The sequence below is a fragment of the Ipomoea triloba genome, chromosome 1 (assembly GCF_003576645.1).
Source record: "Ipomoea triloba cultivar NCNSP0323 chromosome 1, ASM357664v1".
Classification (NCBI taxonomy): Eukaryota; Viridiplantae; Streptophyta; class Magnoliopsida; order Solanales; family Convolvulaceae; genus Ipomoea; species Ipomoea triloba.
This window is the reverse complement of record NC_044916.1, coordinates 2,325,378-2,346,279: the sequence shown is the minus strand read 5'-3', so window position 1 is coordinate 2,346,279 and position 20,902 is coordinate 2,325,378. Positions and strand designations below refer to the sequence as shown.

At 34.3% G+C, this 20,902-nt stretch overlaps 2 protein-coding genes across 5 annotated transcripts in view; one reads left to right on the top strand and one right to left on the bottom strand.

Annotated features, from left to right (window-relative positions):
- Positions 1–20,902, bottom strand: part of LOC116027221 (sterol 3-beta-glucosyltransferase UGT80B1) — a 713,221-nt gene that overhangs the window by 41,686 nt on the left and 650,633 nt on the right. The gene's annotated exons all lie outside the window — the stretch shown is intronic.
- On the top strand, positions 8,276–11,718 carry LOC116027594 (rho GDP-dissociation inhibitor 1-like). Of its 3 annotated transcripts, none has more exons than XM_031269301.1 (6): positions 8,276–8,608; positions 9,036–9,246; positions 9,767–9,833; positions 10,813–11,031; positions 11,144–11,268; positions 11,424–11,718. In XM_031269301.1, the coding sequence occupies exons 1-6, from the start codon at positions 8,532–8,534 to the stop codon at positions 11,499–11,501; spliced, it is 777 nt and encodes a 258-aa protein (XP_031125161.1). In that variant the 5' UTR covers positions 8,276–8,531; the 3' UTR covers positions 11,502–11,718. The 3 variants fall into 3 exon arrangements, with proteins under 3 accessions (XP_031125161.1, XP_031125173.1, XP_031125167.1); XM_031269313.1 differs by having other exon boundaries at positions 8,278–8,612; XM_031269307.1 differs by having other exon boundaries at positions 8,279–8,612; positions 9,041–9,246.

The following is a 20,902-nucleotide window of genomic DNA, read 5'->3' as shown; positions in this document are numbered from 1 at the left end:
AGTCTTTCAGCGTTTCTCGCCTGCGTTTCGCCTCGCTTCCGCCAGTCGCCGTCGCACCTCCTTAGTCGCCGCCGCGCCTCCGCCAATCGCAAGTCCGCACCTCCACCTCGCTACGCTGCTCTGCCTCTAGTTTCTGGCTCTGCTGACTGCTTCGACCGTCGGCTGCGCTCTGCTGCTTTTGACGACATGGATGAGTGAAGATGGAAGAAACCTAATTTTATTATCATTATTATTGGGCCTCAAATTGAAATAAATAATAATAGGAGCTGTGGGTTTTGGTTTACTGGTTTGGGCTTTAGGTAATAATATTAATAAATAATAATAATAATAATAATAATAATAAATATAAGGGAAATAAGTCTTTTTATCTATTATTCCTTACCATTCTAAATCCAACAAACAACGGAATTATGGAAAAGAAGTTACTGGGAATATTAATTCCGTTGTTTGGTTGGATTTAGAATGGTAAGGAATAATAGATAAAAAGACTTATTTGCCCTTCTTATTATTATTATTATTATTATTATTATTATTATTATTATTATTATTATTATTATTATTACCTAAAGCCCAAACCAGTAAACCAAAACCCACAGCTCCTATTATTATTTATTTCAATTTGAGGCCCAATAATAATGATAATAAAATTAGGTTTTTCAATTTGAGGCCCAATAATAATGATAATAAAATTAGGTTTCTTCCATCTTCACTCATCCATAATGATAATAAAATTAGGTTTCTTCCATCTTCACTCATCCATGTCGTCAAAGCAGCAGAGCTTCTTCCATCTTCACTCATCCATGTCGTCAAAGCAGCAGAGCTGCAGCCGACGGTCGAAGCAGTCAGCAGAGCCAGAAACTAGAGGGCAGAGGCAGCGTAGCGAGGTGGAGGTGCGGACTTGCGATTGGCGGAGGCGCGGCGGCGACTACAGGAGGTGCGACGGCGACTGGCGGAAGCGAGGCGAAACGCAGGCTGGCGGAGACGAGGTGCAGCGCAAAGTTGAAACGGGAGGATGATGAATCTGAAACGAAAGGGGGAAGAAGAACAGGGGNATGATAATAAAATTAGGTTTCTTCCATCTTCACTCATCCATGTCGTCAAAGCAGCAGAGCTGCAGCCGACGGTCGAAGCAGTCAGCAGAGCCAGAAACTAGAGGGCAGAGGCAGCGTAGCGAGGTGGAGGTGCGGACTTGCGATTGGCGGAGGCGCGGCGGCGACTACAGGAGGTGCGACGGCGACTGGCGGAAGCGAGGCGAAACGCAGGCTGGCGGAGACGAGGTGCAGCGCAAAGTTGAAACGGGAGGATGATGAATCTGAAACGAAAGGGGGAAGAAGAACAGGGGTAAAATAGTCTAGCCAAATAGCTTTTTCTTCCCATCACCTCCGGAAAACAAAATCCGAGGGTCTATCTCAGATTTTGTTTTCCTCAAAAATGAGGAATTTGAGTTCCACTGGAAAATAAATTCCAGTGAACCAAACATGGGAAACTAGCACTTCCTATGATTTTGAGAAACCCACTTCCCCTGGAAAACAACTTCCTGCGAACCAAACATGCCCTTAAAGTTCAAAAAGTTAAGAACTCACCGGAATTTGAACTTGTAACCTCCCATTTAGGAGAGCTACAGAAGTATCATCAAGTTACAAGCTATTTGGTTGGATGGTTATATCACTTATATATGTTTGATTTTTGTCATGGAACTTTAAATACAACTTGTGGGAATTTTTTTTTAATAATAAGAGAAACTCGCAATTAAAATGCAAAGATGTACAATAAGTAAACTAACTGTATTAGAAAGTAGACCTTGTGCAACATGTTTGAATGAAAGAAAGTGTTTACAATAATTAAACTCGTAATTTTCAAATACGATAATTATATTTTCAGTCATCCCTTTCCGGACACTTGTGAGAACATTTGAATTTATGTGCATGTAGTACGGAGTAATATTTTAGGGAGAATTAGATTTTAATAATTCAAATTTGATTGCTTAGATTTACTCATATTTTGTAAAAGTAGATCGAGCTTGTGGGTATATATAATTTTTAACACATTCAGTGTTGTGACTTGTGAATCATTAAAAAAACAAAAAAACATTAAACCTTTGAGTTTCAGATACAACAAATTAACAATTTTTATTGATGTGTGAAATAATTGGTAATGTTATATATTTCATTATTAATTTTTTGAACGAAATTATTGAATCACCCGAAAAGGAAGAACACAATCACTTTTGTCGCATAATGACTTTTATTAACCTATCTTACAAAATCCGATTTACTTAACAAATGGACTAATCACCTCATTCCATCCATACTCATCACAACTTCATTCTAAGTTTGACAAAATGATCTACAACATTGTTAAGCTCGATCACAATAAACATGACATATCTCAATCTCTCACTATCTATGGCTTTAACGCACACTTGAATGCTTTAATGTTATGCAGGAGATCCCGATTTTACGAGTAACACTCATAATTACTTTAAAATTATTACAATTATTAACAAATCTTTGCTTTAAATTCATTTTGGTCCATCAAAAAAGAACATACAAATTGCTCATTTATTTGTTTCATTATAGGATATTGGTGACAACATTATGATTCAATATTCTTCTTAATTATACTATAATCACTCATATCTTGACAGTTTAATTTGTCTATGGATCTTTCTAGGGCCATTTGCAGAAATTTCAATATTTTACTTTTCACGATATTATTAGTACATTACAATATCTTCCAACCATTATTATAAGGAAGAAAATATTGTTATAATATCATAATAAAAATATAGGTGTTCATTCAATTAAGTCAATTCATTTGGTTAACGGTTAATCAATTATTTTTAGCTAATTGAACAATAAAAAATGATACATGTTGAATCACTTATATATACAACTTATACAAAAATTATGAATATCTCCCAATCATTTTTCATTTGATAAATATATTTGTCATTTTTACATGAGATATTGTAAAATTTTATAAAGTATATTGAGAATTACAAGACTTATTGCAGTGGTATAAGATTGAACTAGTAACGTTTAATATTTAGGTATTTACCTAAATAAATGTTAACTTGGAAGGAGTTTAAATTATTTAACCATGATGTTAAGACTTAAGAATATCCTTATTTCTCCAATACTCTCTCGCATTAAAAAATGAATTCCACTTTCACATTATTAAATTTGTAATTTCTCCACTATTTTTTCTATATCTTTGTAATTTTTTCACACTTCAAAAAGTGGTCTTACTTCCATATTATATTATTATAAATATAATAACAAAATAATATGGAGTAATAAAATAACTAATAAAAATAAAATAAAAAGGTACGCATTACAAGCTTTTTAATTCAGAAAGCTTGCAAGCCAAGTTGCTTGCAAAGTTAAACAAAAACAAATTTAAAGAATCACATCATCTTGCAATTGACAAAATTTCTAAGATGAGGACAACCTAAGAGTATTATGAAGTATGTTTATTACGGAATATTTATTTTTGAGTAAATTCTAGATATGATTCTTTGACATCTTTCAATTAATTATCACCGACTTTTATTCAATCAAAATTGGTTCCATAACTATTATATATTTTTGCTTCAAATTTGGTTATTTGCCAAGAAATCCAGTTGGGAGGCATCAATTATCCGACAAAAAATGTAAAATTCAGCATTTTGCACCTTTCAACCATGATTGTAAATGAAAAGCCCAAGTTTAATTACATTCTTGTTCGCCAACATATTTGAATAACGTTAAGCAAGTATTTATACAATATTCAATTATTGTCAGTTTATGACATTCTTATTGCTTGAAATTTGAAAATACTTGTACTTGATGATGATGGTGAACTACAAGAGAAGAAATATGCAAAATTCTATATTTTACACTTTTATCCTCATAATTGACGTCTTCTAAAAAATATTTCTTAATTGGGGATTAAATCTATTTTTAAAAAAAATCAATAGTCAGGAAACTTGCTATTACCAAATTGAAAGTTAATGATAAAATTTTAAAAACTCTCATATTAATTTTGAAATTAACTTTTTATTTATTTATTTATAAATTCATTGATATTTATTATAAATTAATTAAATTAAATCACATCAATTGTGTGAAATTTATGTGCATCTAAACGTTATCCGAACTAATAATTTGCAAAACACAATAATTATTGATCTTAATGATTATTACTTCTTTCTTCATCTTGTAAACTTGCTCCAACCATGTTACCATATATTCAAGTAATTAACATATATATGTGGTCCCTTCTTATATGGTCAAGTAATTAACATATGTGGTCCCTTCTTATCATTTTATCATATGCCCCTTTAATTTATTTCCCAACTTATATATATAGTCAAAATCAAATGAGAACCACTACTCCCGTTAGAATGTGAGAACTACCTTGTGCAACTCGTAATGCTGGATTGTGTAACTGCTACTACCTGATTGTATAACTTGTAATGCTGGATTGTGTAACTGCTACTACTTGATTGTATAACTTGTAATAATTGATTGTGCACCTGGAAAATGATTATCAAAATACACTGTAGAGTATTTTTTTTTAAAAATACGAAGGCAATTTCATAATTAAGTTGAACTTATGATTTTGCAACCTATAATGTCTGGTTGTGCAATTGCTACTACGGAGTTGTGCAGTTCGCACTTTCGCACAGGGAACTTGGTTTTCATGTGATATTGACCCTATATATACACACACTTGAACTAGGTGATCCCTGCAGAATTAAATCACGAGTCGCACAATCAACCCATCAGTATTCAATTAAACCCTAGACAAATGCTACATTCCCATCCTAAATTTATTTTTTGAGTGTCTTCGTGTTAGAGTGTCATGTTGAGTGGTGAATATTATAAAGTAAAATTAAAAGGGGAAATCTTTTTTTTTTTTTTTTTTTTTTTTTTGCGAATGGGACAACTCTTTCAAATTAAAGAAGTTGTTTACATGAATCAAATTCTTTTTACTTGAGTTCATGTCTTTTGATGAAAAATATATATATTTTTTTGTTTGGTGATGAGGGGAATTCACAATTACTTACTGATAGTCCATTGAATAAATCTCACGCATGCATAATAACTTACAAACTACATAATAAAGGTAAATCATACTAAAAAATAGGGGTGGGCATTTTGGTTTTAGGTTCGGTTTTTTCGGTTTTAAAAAAATTAAACCATTCGGTTTAATATTAGAGTTCAGTTCGGTTTCGGTTCGGTTTACGACCTCCGAATTTCAACATTTCCTACGCGATAAGGCGGCCAGGGACACCGCGACTTAACGGGACACCGTAATAACTATGTATGAAACATCACATAATCCAAATCCAAAGTCTAATATCTAAATATTAAATACCAACATAACAAATTAACAATTCAAACAAATTAAAATAAAAAATAAAACTAATGCTGAGAAACAAATTTTTAAAAAATTAATAATATTAGATTAGCATATGTTACAATGTAATAGGGCAAGTTGAATTAAAAAAATAATAATAAATAAAAAATAAAACTGGAACTAATATTCCAAAATTGGACTTCCAGTGAACTGGAGGAATTAATTTAGAAATTCATTCCACTGGAATGAATTTTTTCATTCCAATTAGGATATACATATATATAATTTAATATATATTTATTATATATAATATATATTTGTATATATTATTATTAAAACCTAACAACGTTCGGTTCGGTTCGGTTTTCACTAAACCGTTCGGTTCGGTTCGGTTTACAAGAATCTCGAACCGTTCGATTTTGTATTACTAGTTCGGTTCGGATCGGTTCGGTCCGGTCCGGTTCGGATAAACCGAACCGAATTGTCCACCCCTACTAAAAAAAAGAGTTAATACCACCAATGGTCCTCTGACTATTGGGCTAGTACTCTTTTTAGTCCTCAACTTTCAATTCGACCACAAATGGTCCTCTGACTTTTATTTTTTACCACAAATAGTCCTGTATTAAAATTTCTGTTAAGTAGGTGTTAAATTTAGGGGTATTATCGTCAAATTGATATATAACGGTTATAAAATAAAAATGTTTAAAATTTATCACCAACAAGCATAATTGAAACAATTAACAAATATAAATACTCCTAAATAAAAAGACAATACACCTTATTCTCGTAATTATGCGTACAAAATGAAGATTTAATATTAGAGCTATATATCTGTTTTTAATTTAACCAACAGATTAAAATGGAAGAAATTTTTTTCAAAATCCTTGCTCCCATCATTTTCATGGTTGTTCATACATGGTCGATTAATAGTTTTCACTCTTCATTAATCGATCAAACATTTTGTTTGGAACACAACTGAAGGCTGTCACCGTTGAATTAATATAATTAATCAAGTACAAATTACGAACATTAATCATAAATTTTTATTTAATTTGTTCATTTATGTTATTTGTCACGTCCATTTTGTTTTTATATTTATTAAATTAATGTTTATTAATGTTTGAAATTAATTATGTTGTCATATAATTCTAAAAAAGAAGTAATTATAATAATATTAATCAATTTGACGATATTACCCCTAAATTTAACACCTATTTAACAGAAATTTTAACAGATGACTATTTGTGGTTGAAAATGAAAGTCAGATGACCATTTGTGGTCGAATTGAAAGTCAAGGACTAAAATGAGTACTAGCTCAATAGTCAGAGGACCATCTGTGGTATTAACTCTAAAAAAAAATTACACTATAAGCTCCTTGCAAAATGGCATTTTAAAAAAAGATTTCATATTCATGCACTCAATGGACAGAGGAAATCATACCCTACAATTTGGTAATAGATTGATTCCTTTTTGTTTAAAATAAAGGAAGGGAAAATGATGTATCTCTTGCTTTTGTCACGGGCAAGAAACAAGAAAATGACTATAGAGTTCCATGTCATTGTCTTAAAAGTCATTTATTTTCCTTTTTTTTTTTTTTGCTTTTTAAATTTGACTATATATTTCCTATTTTTCCCTCTCAATTTAACATCATTATTTGATTGGTTTTGATTAATAACTATATTCATTTTTTTTAAAATGTTGGATGGGATTAACCAATTGTCCAATTCACAATAATCAATGAATTAAAAAAGATTTGAATTTTATTACTCTTAAAGTGCTGACCGAGTGAATATAATATGATTCTCGTATTAAAAATGTCACTTGTTTGATTATTACCAACATCTTAGCCTATTGGTTTAGCTCATCGTGCATGACTTTCTTAATGTGGTTTACATCTCTTATGTGACTTGCAGATTATTACACATGAACGAAGTTTACGTAGTGTATATCACCAAATAGTGGCGGTAGGTTTTCCTTGTCATATTAAAAACAAAAGGAATTATATTACCAAGAGAGAAACATTAGAAGATCAAAATGAAAAATAACATTATTTTCATTTAATAATCACATTAAATTCTAATTAATTTAAAGTCAAACTTATTGGATTTATTGAAAAAACTTATATTGTGATTTATTAGTACCTTGACCATGAACATACAAGTCCACTAATCACGCCTAGACTAGGTTAAGCTCAATTGACCTAGAGCATCCCCAATTCCCCATAGTGCATGGGGAGATTTTTGCAGGCTGAAAAACCAAGCAAAGGTTTTTGAGAGATGGAAAGAATAAGTTTTTATTCTTTTAACTCCTACAACAATCAATTTTTGAGATATCGAAAACAAAAAACAAAAAAAGAACATTGAAACGTGCAAATGCGTCTCACTGTCCAACCAACACATGCACATGTTGAGACGTTTCAGAGTGTCCGCTATTTTTTTTATTTTTTTTTGCTTTTCTTTTCTTTTGTTTTTTTTTTTTTTTCTTTTCAGAGTGTCATATAACATTTGATCCGAACAAAAGACAACCAAGTGCATCGTAGGACGGAAAACAACCAAATTATGAACAATTTCAGGCAAGTTAGTTAGACGGTTGACTTAATATTACAAAATTACAAGTCCAAATCCCGAAAAATAGCATATTAGCCTTCTTGATTTGAACTGGTCAACTATGACAACCTAAACTAAAACTAGTTTACCTCACCTAAGGAGTATTATTTAGTATTTACTAATTAACTAGAGTCAAAAGACCGGATTTACTTAGTACATTTTCTCAAATATCCAAACAAAAAAATAAATAAATCCAATTCAATGGGGGCAGGCGGCCACATTGAAGAACAGAAATGTATTGCCCGTGATCCAAGTGTACAGGACATTATTATGTTACTGAAAAGACAGAAACCTTTGAACAACACTACCAGAATCTGTACAACAATAATGTCGCCTTCTTTCAATCTTACAATCTCCGCAACACGTAGTGGGAACAGTCGCCGAAGAAAATCGTTGATATTAGCCCAGTCTCGACGCCCTTCATTTCACGCTCAAAAATCAAAATTTCCGCTGAGATCAGAGCAAAGAGACAAAGCGCGAATATCGTAACTACTGGATTTAACGGTTTTTCTGTCGGGCCAAAAGCTGTGTTCTTTCAATCATTGACTAGGTAGAAAGAAGAGGTCAAAGGTCGTATGTATGTGCAAATGTGTAATGTGTTCTCCACCCAATCCTAGGCTGTCTTTCCTTCAGACATTCATGTCACGAACGCCGCTGTGAGTGAGTGACCTTCACGATCTCCCCACTCTCTTTCTCTCTCTCTCTAACCTCCCGGTTTTTCATCCATTTATTCGAAATCTTCGGATCACCACACGGCCCTTTTTTCTTTATGCGCCTCTGGTTCGCCCTGAATCGGAAGAAAATCCATTTTCTCACAATCCTCCCCTCTTTCTTGCCTATTTCTCTTCTGGGTATTTCTCATTTGGATTCCCTTTCACGAATTTTCCCAAAAGAATCCATTTTTTCATCACAAAATTTCTTAATTTGTTGACAAATCGGTTAATCTCTCTGTGAGATTCTTGATTTGTGTTTGTGTTTCCTTGTTTTTCCCGGGTGTGTTGTGATTTTTCTTCGTGGCTTGAGTTTCGAGAGTTTTAAGGTTGTTTTGTTGTTGATGTCATTGGCTGTTGGGGTGGCATCAAGTTCAGGAAGCATGGGAGAGGGGGCTGGCGAGGTTTCAGAGACAAAATTAGTGGCAGAATCAGGGAATGAAGGCGAAGGTGAGAAAAAGGTTCCCAGGAATATGAGTGAGAGCTCCAATTATACTACTGAGGATGAGGAAGATGAAGACACTGAAAGCAAGATTGAATTGGGTCCTCAGGTTTCTCTCAAGGATCAAATTGAGAAAGATAAGGTATGCAAATGTATTTTCCCCCTTCTTTTTCTCCATAGTTAATCGGTTTAAATCAAAAAGTTTAATAGACTGCTCTTATCCGTAGTGGAACTTACTTATAACCTTGCTGTTACAACCACTATTCAAGGGATGAGCCTAGGTTGCGCATGCCTAATCGGCTCAAACCAAGAAGGCAATAGGCGAGTTCTATCGAGTCAAAATTATAACCTTGTGGTGCTGTACACAGGGTAAATCCAACCTGAATGATCCTAGGCGGTGTACACCGGGTAAATCCGGCCTAAATGAGCCTAGGTTTTCCATAGCTGATTGGCTCAAACCAAGAAAGTTGATAGGCCGCTTCTATTCCGATTTGAACTTATAACTACACTAGGCTAATAGGCAGATCCCATCCGGAGACAAACTTGTAACCTCATTGTTACCAAGCCAATAGCCAACCTGACCAACTTGTTTGTGGTTGCCCCGAATTACCCCTTTTGTGTTTTGGCTTGGTTTAATAATGTTTGTTTGTTTGTTATTGAAGGATGATGAGAGCTTGAGAAGATGGAAGGAGCAACTTCTTGGGAGTGTGGATATTAATTCTGTAGGGGGTATGATTATTCCCCTTTCGTTTTATTTCCTCATCTTGCTTATGAATGCAGACCATTGGATCTCTTATCTATGCTATTGTTCCTTAATTTTCTCAAATAGTGTTTTCAAACACTTCTGAAGGTTCAAGGATTGGATTTTCTTAGGATTAGCATGTGTAAATCCACCTGTTAATACCCATTACTCATTTGACAGAATCATTATACTCCATAGCAGATTGCAGATGTTTAGATTAACTATGATGTTGAAACAGAAAAGATAATAGTATCTGTTCTTGTGATCTGTTCTACTGTCGCATTCTTGACCATAAGTAGATCTTTTGCATTTCTCTGGTCTCCTTCGTATAGGCATATCTGTGTCTTTTGTAGAAGTGTCATTGGTCTAGTGGTAGAATAAAGAGCACTTAATGGTGGTGTGAAGAATTTCGGTCTATAACAAATTTTCACAATCGTTTTGTTGTATCTAAAACACAAATGTCGGGTAGTTCATAATCAAAGGGTTTTGGTTTTGATAAATCTAGTGTCAAAGAGATGAGTAATGCTACTGAATAGGTTCTTAGAATACTAATCTCCCGGTTTACGATAAATCTGCTTGATTGGTTCTTAGTATACAACTATACAAAAGTGCCCGGGTTTTAAGAGATGAAAGAAATCAGTCTAATGTTCCTTGTAGCAGCCAGATTTGGCCTGCATTGTGATACATGATACTCGTGCTTCAGATCCGGTGCAGGTGCAGCTAGGCATTGTTTATACTAGATCGGTTTAGGATTGTTGAAATGAAAAACATTTTTAGAAGAAAACCAAAGCTGTCATTTGCATAATTTTGATGTGAAGATGATTGTCAGAAACAAGAATCATCTTATTCTTATCAGTACGTTAAATTTGAAGAGTCTTTTTCATTACGACGTTGATTCTTGAACAAGCAATAGAGGCTTTTGGGGCCCCCGGTCTAATGGGAAAAACGGGTGCTACTAAATTGCAGAGTCTCTGGATCCAGAAGTGAAGATTTTGAGCCTTGCAATCAAATCTCCTGATAGAGCTGATATTATTCTCCCCATCCCCGAGGATGGAAATCCTAGCGGCCCTTGGTTTACCTTGAAAGAAGGGAGCCGTTACAGCCTAACTTTTACGTTCCAGGTTAGCAACAACATCGTCTCTGGCCTCAAGTATACAAACGCAGTATGGAAAACTGGCATTAAAGGTACTCGATCTCCCGCTCTCTTTCTCTCTGTGTTTATGTATAGTCGTCTTAAGGCGAAGGCTGGTTTTAATATTTTAATTAAATATATTTCGTTTTCTGACCATTGTCTCAGTGGATGGCACGAAGCAAATGCTCGGGACCTTTAGTCCTCAACCCGAGCCTTACAAGCATGAAATGACCGAAGAGACAACCCCTTCTGGCATGTTTGCGAGGGGATCATACACAGCAAAGTCGAAGGTGAGCTTTCTGATTCTGAGTCATAAACACACATTACGGGTCTTCATCTAGTTTTCGTTTCATAAAGTTGGATTGCAGACTATATTGAGACATCTCTGTTCGATTTTCCTATATATCGTACCGTGAATTTAATTTTCCTCGTATGACTTGTACAGTTCGTTGACGATGATAACAAGTGCTACCTGGAGATCAACTATACATTTGAAATCAAGAAAGATTGGCCAGCAACATAAACACAGTTACTGATGAATTGTTGTTATACTTGGAGTGTTCTTGTTTCATTGTTGAGTATTTGATAGTCTTTCTCAAGTAATTTTCTGAAGAGGGAAAAGTCTGTATGTGCTTCATTGTTAAGATGATAAGGATTGAGGGGGTAAAATTTAGCAGTCAGATTCTTGTTTGTTGAGTGTTATTGTTATGGTGATTCAATAAAGTTTAAGTTTTGGCCCATCACTGCTCTTTTATCTTCTTGAATGATTAATGGAGAATGAAAAAGAAATGATTTTTTCCCTAAAAAACAGTGAAATCTTTCGAGAAATATGTATTTAGTGCTCACTTTTAGATGCTCTCTATGTAATGTGTAATTTCATTACTTAAGACAATTGCTGTCTATTAACGTTCTTTGTTTGAGTTTCGCCTTCTTAGAATAGTAGCTTGTTCATACCACTCAAAGAGTCATTTTCAATCGATGCCCCGACATGAAGGCAAGCCTGGTGAAAGGTCATACACACAGATAGTATTTAGTATCGTTTGAAGCAACCCAAACCAAGTTGGTCGAACAATTGTTGTCAATTAGTTTTCTTGATTTGAGCTTCACACAATTTGGATAGCAACTTGGTTTGAGCTTCACCCGATTTAAATAACGGTTATAGACTTTTTTGTAAATCAAAATATTATGTATCAATATGCTCTTTTGTTCTTCTACACGTATACTTCTACAGTTCTACTTGAGTATTCTTAAGGTATCTTATTAGAAGCCAACTACCATGTCCCGCAATGATATTTTGGTTACCATTCAAATGAGTGGTCAAAAGTTTGAATCCTGATGGTGAGATTTTAAATTTTTTGGAGTAAAAATGTTTCGGAAAGTATAGAACATATACTATTTTGTATAAATTATGAGTATTTAAAAAATAATAATTTTACGTGAACAGTTAGATGGTCCAAGGTAGTTTTGTTCCTTGGAAACAGCACACCTAATTCTGTTAGAAACCGTTAGTAGTTATGCAAGCACAGAAACCGTGACAGTTATGCAAGCACAGAAAGCGTGAGAGAGAGAGAGAGGGGAGCAAATCAGCTGGTTCTGGTTGAGTGACTTAACAGCGAAGGAAATAGGTAAAGGCTTTTAGTACAATTGATAGGGGCAAATTATTATGTGGAATTGGATCCACCTGGTGAACTCATATTCAAAATACATAATTTACATATATTAAATATGGACAATTCAAATTATAAACATTCAGTATATAAATTATGTATTTTAAATACAGATTTATTTTACAAGATAGACTCAGATTCATAGTATAACTATTTATTGATAGGATAACAACATAAGTATGGGCCTGCGAGGCTAGATAAGGCAAATTATATCGTGCACCAAGGTGCACACAGCAATGTGCACCACGTACGTAAACGACGTCATTTTGAGCATTGTAAACTAATCGTCCCTTTTTTTTGGAAATCATGTTTCCCGTTTCGACGGGTCTGTGTATTTATGTTAATATTCTGTATATTCTAGGTAATCGTTCTGTGTATTCCAAGCAATCATTTTGTGTATTCCAGGCAACCGTTCTGTGTATTTATGTTAGTAACACATGTGATGTGTTTGTGCATTCGAATGTTTAGGAGGATGAGTTCTGTGTATTTTGTGTCAATATTCTATATATTCATGTTATTAACACATGTTGTGATGTGTTTGTGCATTCGAATGTTAGGAGGATGAGTTCTGTGTATTTTGTGTCAATATTCTATGTATTCTGGCAAACATTCTGTGTATTTGTATTCTAGATAATGATTATGTGTATTATAGATAATGAATTCATTGGTGTCATTCGCGTCTGCGTCCACTAACATCGAAACGACGTCGTTGTGGACTAGGGTGCACATTGTTATGTGCACCGTGGTGCACGATATAACGATTGGCTAAATAAAATATCAATCACCATGCTCAAAATCAACACTTTAGTGATACATTGGGAATTCGGCCCACCAACAATATCTTGAATTATCGACACAACTGTGTGAATCATACTATCAAATAATGTACATTCAGTACAAAAATAATGTACTTTTAGTATATTAAAAATGTACATTGTATTCACGGGGTGTACATTATTTGTGTGTTGAATGTACATTATATTGTATAATGTACATTCAGTACACAAATAATGTGCATTTAATATATTAGAAATGTACTTTTTATTATGATTCACACAGCATTACATGGACCATGGTTCAGACAATAGTTTGCCCAATATCCTATGTAGACAACTTTTACTGAACTCATAATATGAAAATGTCATATTTATGCTTGCCACTTTGAGTAAAATTTGAGAGTTCCCATAGTATAAATCTAATAATACTCCGTAATAACTATTTGAATTGGATTTGATTGCTTACCACCAAAGTATGTGGCAGAGTTCACTAGAACCATATTCAATTTTCTCAGAGATAGGAATGGAAATGGAGAGAGACATGATGAGTGTGATGAAGTATTGGATGGAGGGAGAGATTAGCAACTTCATACAGGCATTAATGACAATACATCTATCTCTCTGCTACACCTATTTTGCAGCTAAGCTGATCCCAAAGGGTGCAATAAGGCTCTTCTCTATCCTCCCTGTTGTTTCTCTCTTCTTCTTCATCCCTCTCAACCTCCACTCAGCTCATCTTGGAGGCACCACTGCTTTCTTCTTGGCTTGGCTTGCCAATTTCAAGCTCCTCTTGCTTGCTTTTGGCCATGGCCCTCTCTCTTCCCCTTCTATCTCTCTCCCTCGTTTTCTTGCCCTTGCTTGCCTCCCCATCAATGTCCAAAATGATAACTCTTTGCACCCTCAAAATGGCCATTTTCAAGAAATCCCACACACAAAATCCTTGGAAAAATCATGTCTTTATCCTCAAAATAGGCATTTTCAAGAAAACCCAGACACAAAATCCTTGGGAAAATCTGGTCTTTGTCCTCAACATGGGCATTTTCAAGAAAACCCAGACACAAAATTCTTGGAAAAATCTGGCCTTTATCCTCAAAATGGGCATTCTCAAGAAAACCCAGACACAAAATCCTTGGAAAAATCTGATCTTCATCCTCAAAATGGGCATTTTCAAGAAAATCCAAACTCAGAACCCTTGTGTAAATCTGATCTTCATCCTCAAAATGGGCATTTTCAAGAAAACCCAAACTCAGAACCCTTGGGAAAATCTGATCTTATTCATACTCAAAACTGGGATTTCAAAGAAAGCCAATACCCAAAATCCACCATGAATGGTCACACTAGTGATTTTCAAGAAAACCCAAACCCAAAATCCTTGGAAAAACCTAATCTTCATCCTCAAAATGGGAGTTTCAAAGAAAACTCATATCCCAAACCCACCAAAAATGATCAGACTATGGATTTTCAAGGAAACCCAAACCCAAAAAAATGTGATATGTATCCTCAAAATGGGAATTTCACAGAAAACCCATACCCAAAATCCACCAAAGATGGTCAAAAAAGGGGGTTTCAAGAAACCCCAAACCCAAAATCAAGTGAAACTGGGAAGATTGCATCTCAGAAGAATGATCATTTTATTGAAGCTTCAAAAAGTCTAGAGAAATTTGTGACTTATGCCACAAAGCCATCTCTGATGGGGTTGATGATCATTGGGTATTGTTACAGTGAACATATGCACCCTACAATCATACTGTTAATACATTTCATCCACATATACTTCTACCTGGAGATCATACAAGCCCTCATGGCCGCCATAACACGAGGCCTTCTCGGGCTAGAACTCGAGCCGCAATTTAAGGTATATTTTATCAATTTTAGTATTCTTCTTCTGTGTATTACTAAAATTCTACTTTTATCAGTCCTAACTATGATTAATTCGAGTATTTTTATAAATAATCTTAAAACACATCAATAAAGTATTTAAAAAAAAAAAAAGACACTAAAACACCATTTTGGTATAAAAATTTAGTATAACTTTTTTTTGGGTAAGACACCAAATTCTACACCAAAATTTTGTAAATGAATAGTATAGTCTTACACCATATTTAGTGTATTTGAGATAATACAATTCATTTACACAATTCTAGTGTAACTTTTTTTTTTAAAAAAAAAAATCTTTTTCTCAATTGTTTTTTTTAAAATTTATATTATTAGAAATAAATTATAAAATTTTAACAATTTCATACGTTTAATAAATATAAATGAATTAAAAATTAAAATACATAACAATATAATTTATATTTTAAAATATTATTATTTATATCTAAAAGAAAAATAAAGTTTTAAATCATAAGAATACAAATTACTTTAAGTGTATAAATAAAATTGGAGCAAATATCAATTTTAGTCTAACGAGTATTAGCAAAATGACAATTTTAGTCAACATGTTTAATTCCTATCAATTTTCATCTACGACTATTGTTTTAGTGTCAAAATTCATCACGCCGGTCATCCCTTCGTTTAAGATATGCCGAAATCTAAGATCGACCGAAATGATGACCGGCGTGATGAATTTTGATACTAAAACAATAGTCGTGAATGAAAATTGATAGAAATTAAACATGTGGATCAAAACTGTCATTTTGTTAATATTCGTGGACCAAAATTTGTATTTGCTGAATAAAATTGAGTGTAAATAGATTGGAGATGAAAAAAAAATTGTATAAAAGATTAAAAATGTCTCAAAAATATTCTATTTGAGTGTAAAATATAGTGCAAATTTTTCTAATAAAACTCTTTGCTAATATTAAGGAGCCATATTTCTCAAGCTCCCTGCAAAACTTCTGGGGAGGGAGATGGAACCTCATGGTGAACCGCATCCTGCGCCCCACCGTCTACACCCCCGTCCTCCGCCTCTCCACCCGCCTCCTCGGCCGGCGATGGGCGGCGTTCCCCGCCGTCATGTCCACGTTCGCCGTCTCCGGCCTCATGCACGAGCTCATGTTCTACTATCTGGGCCGGGTGAAGCCCACGTGGGAGATCACGTGCTTCTTCCTTCTTCACGGCACGTGCCTGGCCCTCGAGATCGCCGCCAAGAAGGCGCTCAACGGCAGGCTTCAGCCGCCGAGGATCCTCGCGGCGGCGCTCTCCGTCGGCTTCGTTTTGGTCACCGGCTTTTGGCTCTTCTTCCCGCAGCTGCTGAGGTGTCGGGCGCTGCCCAAAGCGTTTGCGGAGTATGATAAGTTCAACTCGTTTCTCCGGGATGTGACGTCAGCATTTCAAGCTTTTTATTCGTAATTTCGTATATCAAAATTGTTATTATAAAACAACAAATTAAAATAAATAATTGTGGACCTCCAAATTATGAGGTTCGAACCCACAATTTTTCTGTTTAATAGGTGACACACTCTACTATTTAGTCCAGTAGTTTCTTTTGGTATAAAACGGGATAATATTTATTATAGCAAGCTCCAACAAGTATTGACTTAGGGATAAAACACGTCCTCTAGTGATAACTAAGCTATAGTAGGCCTATGACAAACCCGCTAGCCCAGACACTTGGCTATTTCTTATATAAATAGTATCCTCATCCTCCTTCAACTGGCAAATTACTGGGTGGATCATGGTCCACATAACTGTTATTCATAATTTCATATAATGTTGATATGCTAGGAGATTAAAACTCTCGATCTCTTGTTTAATAGATGGCACTCTCTACCACTCAATCAAGCAGTCTCTTTGGTGTGAAACGGGATAAAATTTATTATATGTTTTAAATGTTGACAAAAACATTTAAGAAATGATGTTTTCAAGTTCCAACAAGTGTTGACTTAGGAATAAAACACGTGTCCTCTAGGGATGACGGACAAACCCGCTTGAAAGTCGTTTCTTGTATAAATAATGTTTATTTATTCATATCATAATCCTATAAATACCACTCATCCATGGTAGAAATCATCAAAAAGAACATTAATAATATATGCTTCCCTCTTGCTCCCTCCGTTCCATTATGTTGTTCTTATTATTGTTGTTGTTGTTATTATTAGGGAAAAGTGTCAAATTAGTCCCCTAAGTCAACTGAATAGTGCAATTAGGTCCCCTAAGTGAAAAAAACTTCATTCAAGTCCCCTAAACCGGCAAAATTGTTCAATTAAGTCCAATTTTATCTATTTAGCAGGTTAAATCACTGTGGTGTTGACACATGTCTTTTATTTTATTTTTTAAAGAAATTTATTTATTTATTTATTAAATATTAAAAATATTATTAAAAAAAAAAAAACAAGGACAGCCGTAACATCCACAATGCTCACACGATCCGTTTCGCCGGAAAACACCAACCACACCGCCGGCAACCATTGCTCTCATCACAACACCGCCAACCACCACCGCTTGATGTCGCTGCTCTCCGAAGGAGAACTAGAGGTCGCCGCCGTTGTTTACCGTCGGGAGGAACTGTTGCCACGTTAGATCTGTTGCTGCCAAGCTCCGCACTCAAGCGAGGAGGGGGGACGAAGGCTGCTACGCGCCTACGCCGGAGTTCACCGTCCACTATACCACCGGAGTCCTTGTTGCTGGTGTTGTTCGTCGTCGAGGAAGGAAGAAGACCCGCCGGATCTGCTGCTTCGTCGGAGATTCCAGTAAGGTCGGAGCTCGCCATCGATCGTCGCTGCTGGTCACCGCCACTGCTGCCGTCGACGGGAAGAAGAGAGGAGAGGCTGAGGGCGGAGAGAAGAAGGTGAGGGTGAGATGGCTCGGGAGAGAGTGACAGAGACGGAAGTTCATGGTGGTGGTTGCTTAGCTTCCATGCGAGAGAGATACGTGAAGGGGGTGGGCATTGCTGGTTTTTTTTTTTTTTTTTTTTTTTTAATAATATTTTTAATATTTAATAAATAAATAAATTTATTTAAAAAATAAAATAAAAAGACACGTGTCAACACCACAGCGATTTAACGTGCTAAATGTGTAAAATTGGACTTAATTGAACAATTTTACCGGTTTAAGGGACTTGAATGAAGTTTTTTTCACTTAGGGGACCTAATTGCACTATCCAGTTGACTTAGGGAACTAATTTGACACTTTTCCCTTATTATTATAACTTCAACTCGTTTTTTCGGGTGTTGGAGGGGAATTGATGTCAGCATTTGAAACTTTTTATTCATAATTTGATAAATCAAAATAGTTTTAATTCCGTCTCAAATTTCTGTAATAACTTTGAGCAAGTGAAAAAGATTATCTCTCACGTTAAAATTTAAAGTTAAGAAATTTAAACTGAATATATAAATATAATATAGTTTAATCATACAACCATGAAGTCATGAACCATCTACTCCCACCGGCCACAGCCCCGCAATAAGCTTGCATCATGTCAAAAGCTAAAGGTAAAAGTCAGAAGTATAGTAAAAAAAATATAATATTATTATTATTTTTATTTATTTATTTTTTTTTATTATTATTATTATTATTATTATTATTATTATTATTATTATTATTAACCAGGAAGTCAAATAGGGAGAAAACTCAGAAAAGTCTAGCAGTCTAGAGATGACCTTATTAGATTAGATTATTTATTGATTTGTATTTTCTATTTTTTTTTTGAAATTGTGAGTATATACATTATAATTAATAGAGTTAATTTCATTTTTTGTCATAGATTTATAGATTAATTGGGTTCATATTACATTGTGAATCGTAATACAAAAATTATGTACTTTCAGTTAACACATTCTGTACATACAGTTAACAATTTTTGTACATGTAAACAAATAACTTGATCATTGTTGACATATAATATGATAGTTATAGGTACAAAAACTTTCAACAGCAAGTGCCAAATGTGTCAACTACTTATACAGAATCTGAAGGTTATTTTTGAACCAGTGTCTACAATACAAGGTAGACCATGGTATAATTTGCCACAAAAAAATGACATGTATACCATATTTAAAAAATAATTTTTTTATTTTTATTTTAATAATTTTAAACAAAAATAAAAAATGATTAATAGCGCAAGCCGTGGGCCCATGCTTAGCGGAGTTAGCGCAGTTGCTTAATCTACCCCAGATTTTGAGGGAACAATTTCTTTGACTTTGACTCCGAAAATATAAAGACTTTTCAGACCATTTAGTCTGCAATATATAATCCAAATCCGAAAACAACATATATAGGATTCAGATTTCAGACATTAAACCATCTGATCTGCAGAATCCACTTTTTGCAGTTTTTAAGGTTTCTTTGAAACAGACAGATTATTGTCAGATCCGATCTGTCTGGAAATCTGGGAATTAAAGTGACGATGATGATTATGGAAGGCGAAATCAAGAGTTTCATGGTGGTATGGAGCACAGTGTTGGGTTGTTTATGCTATTGCCACGCCATTGATAAGCTTCTTCTCCCTAAACCCACCATTACAAGAGCTCTCTCTCTCATCCCAGTTGCCTGTCTCTTTATGGTTCTCCCTCTTAACCTCCACTCCATCAATCTGGGCGCCACCTCTTCTTTCTTCATTGCATGGCTGGCGAGTTTTAAGGTTCTCCTCTTCGCGTTTGGCGATGGGCCTTTGGCTTCTTCCCCGCCGCTCCCTCTCTCGTCCTTCGTTCTCGTGGCTTGTCTGCCCATCAAGTTTNTTTTTTTTTAATAATATTTTTAATATTTAATAAATAAATAAATTTATTTAAAAAATAAAATAAAAAGACACGTGTCAACACCACAGCGATTTAACGTGCTAAATGTGTAAAATTGGACTTAATTGAACAATTTTACCGGTTTAAGGGACTTGAATGAAGTTTTTTTCACTTAGGGGACCTAATTGCACTATCCAGTTGACTTAGGGAACTAATTTGACACTTTTCCCTTATTATTATAACTTCAACTCGTTTTTTCGGGTGTTGGAGGGGAATTGATGTCAGCATTTGAAACTTTTTATTCATAATTTGATAAATCAAAATAGTTTTAATTCCGTCTCAAATTTCTGTAATAACTTTGAGCAAGTGAAAAAGATTATCTCTCACGTTAAAATTTAAAGTTAAGAAATTTAAACTGAATATATAAATATAATATAGTTTAATCATACAACCATGAAGTCATGAACCATCTACTCCCACCGGCCACAGCCCCGCAATAAGCTTGCATCATGTCAAAAGCTAAAGGTAAAAGTCAGAAGTATAGTAAAAAAAATATAATATTATTATTATTTTTATTTATTTATTTTTTTTTATTATTATTATTATTATTATTATTATTATTATTATTATTATTATTAACCAGGAAGTCAAATAGGGAGAAAACTCAGAAAAGTCTAGCAGTCTAGAGATGACCTTATTAGATTAGATTATTTATTGATTTGTATTTTCTATTTTTTTTTTGAAATTGTGAGTATATACATTATAATTAATAGAGTTAATTTCATTTTTTGTCATAGATTTATAGATTAATTGGGTTCATATTACATTGTGAATCGTAATACAAAAATTATGTACTTTCAGTTA

What these genes read in the sequence shown, in the direction of transcription:
- LOC116027594 (XM_031269301.1), top strand. Translation starts at nt 8,532, where the DNA reads ATGTGCAAATGTGTAATGTGTTCTCCACCCAATCCTAGGCTGTCTTTC. An exon ending in GGATATTAATTCTGTAGGGG is followed by an intron (nt 9,834 to 10,812) that starts GTATGATTATTC and finishes ACTAAATTGCAG; the next exon opens with AGTCTCTGGATCCAGAAGTG. An exon ending in ATGGAAAACTGGCATTAAAG is followed by an intron (nt 11,032 to 11,143) that starts GTACTCGATCTC and finishes CCATTGTCTCAG; the next exon opens with TGGATGGCACGAAGCAAATG.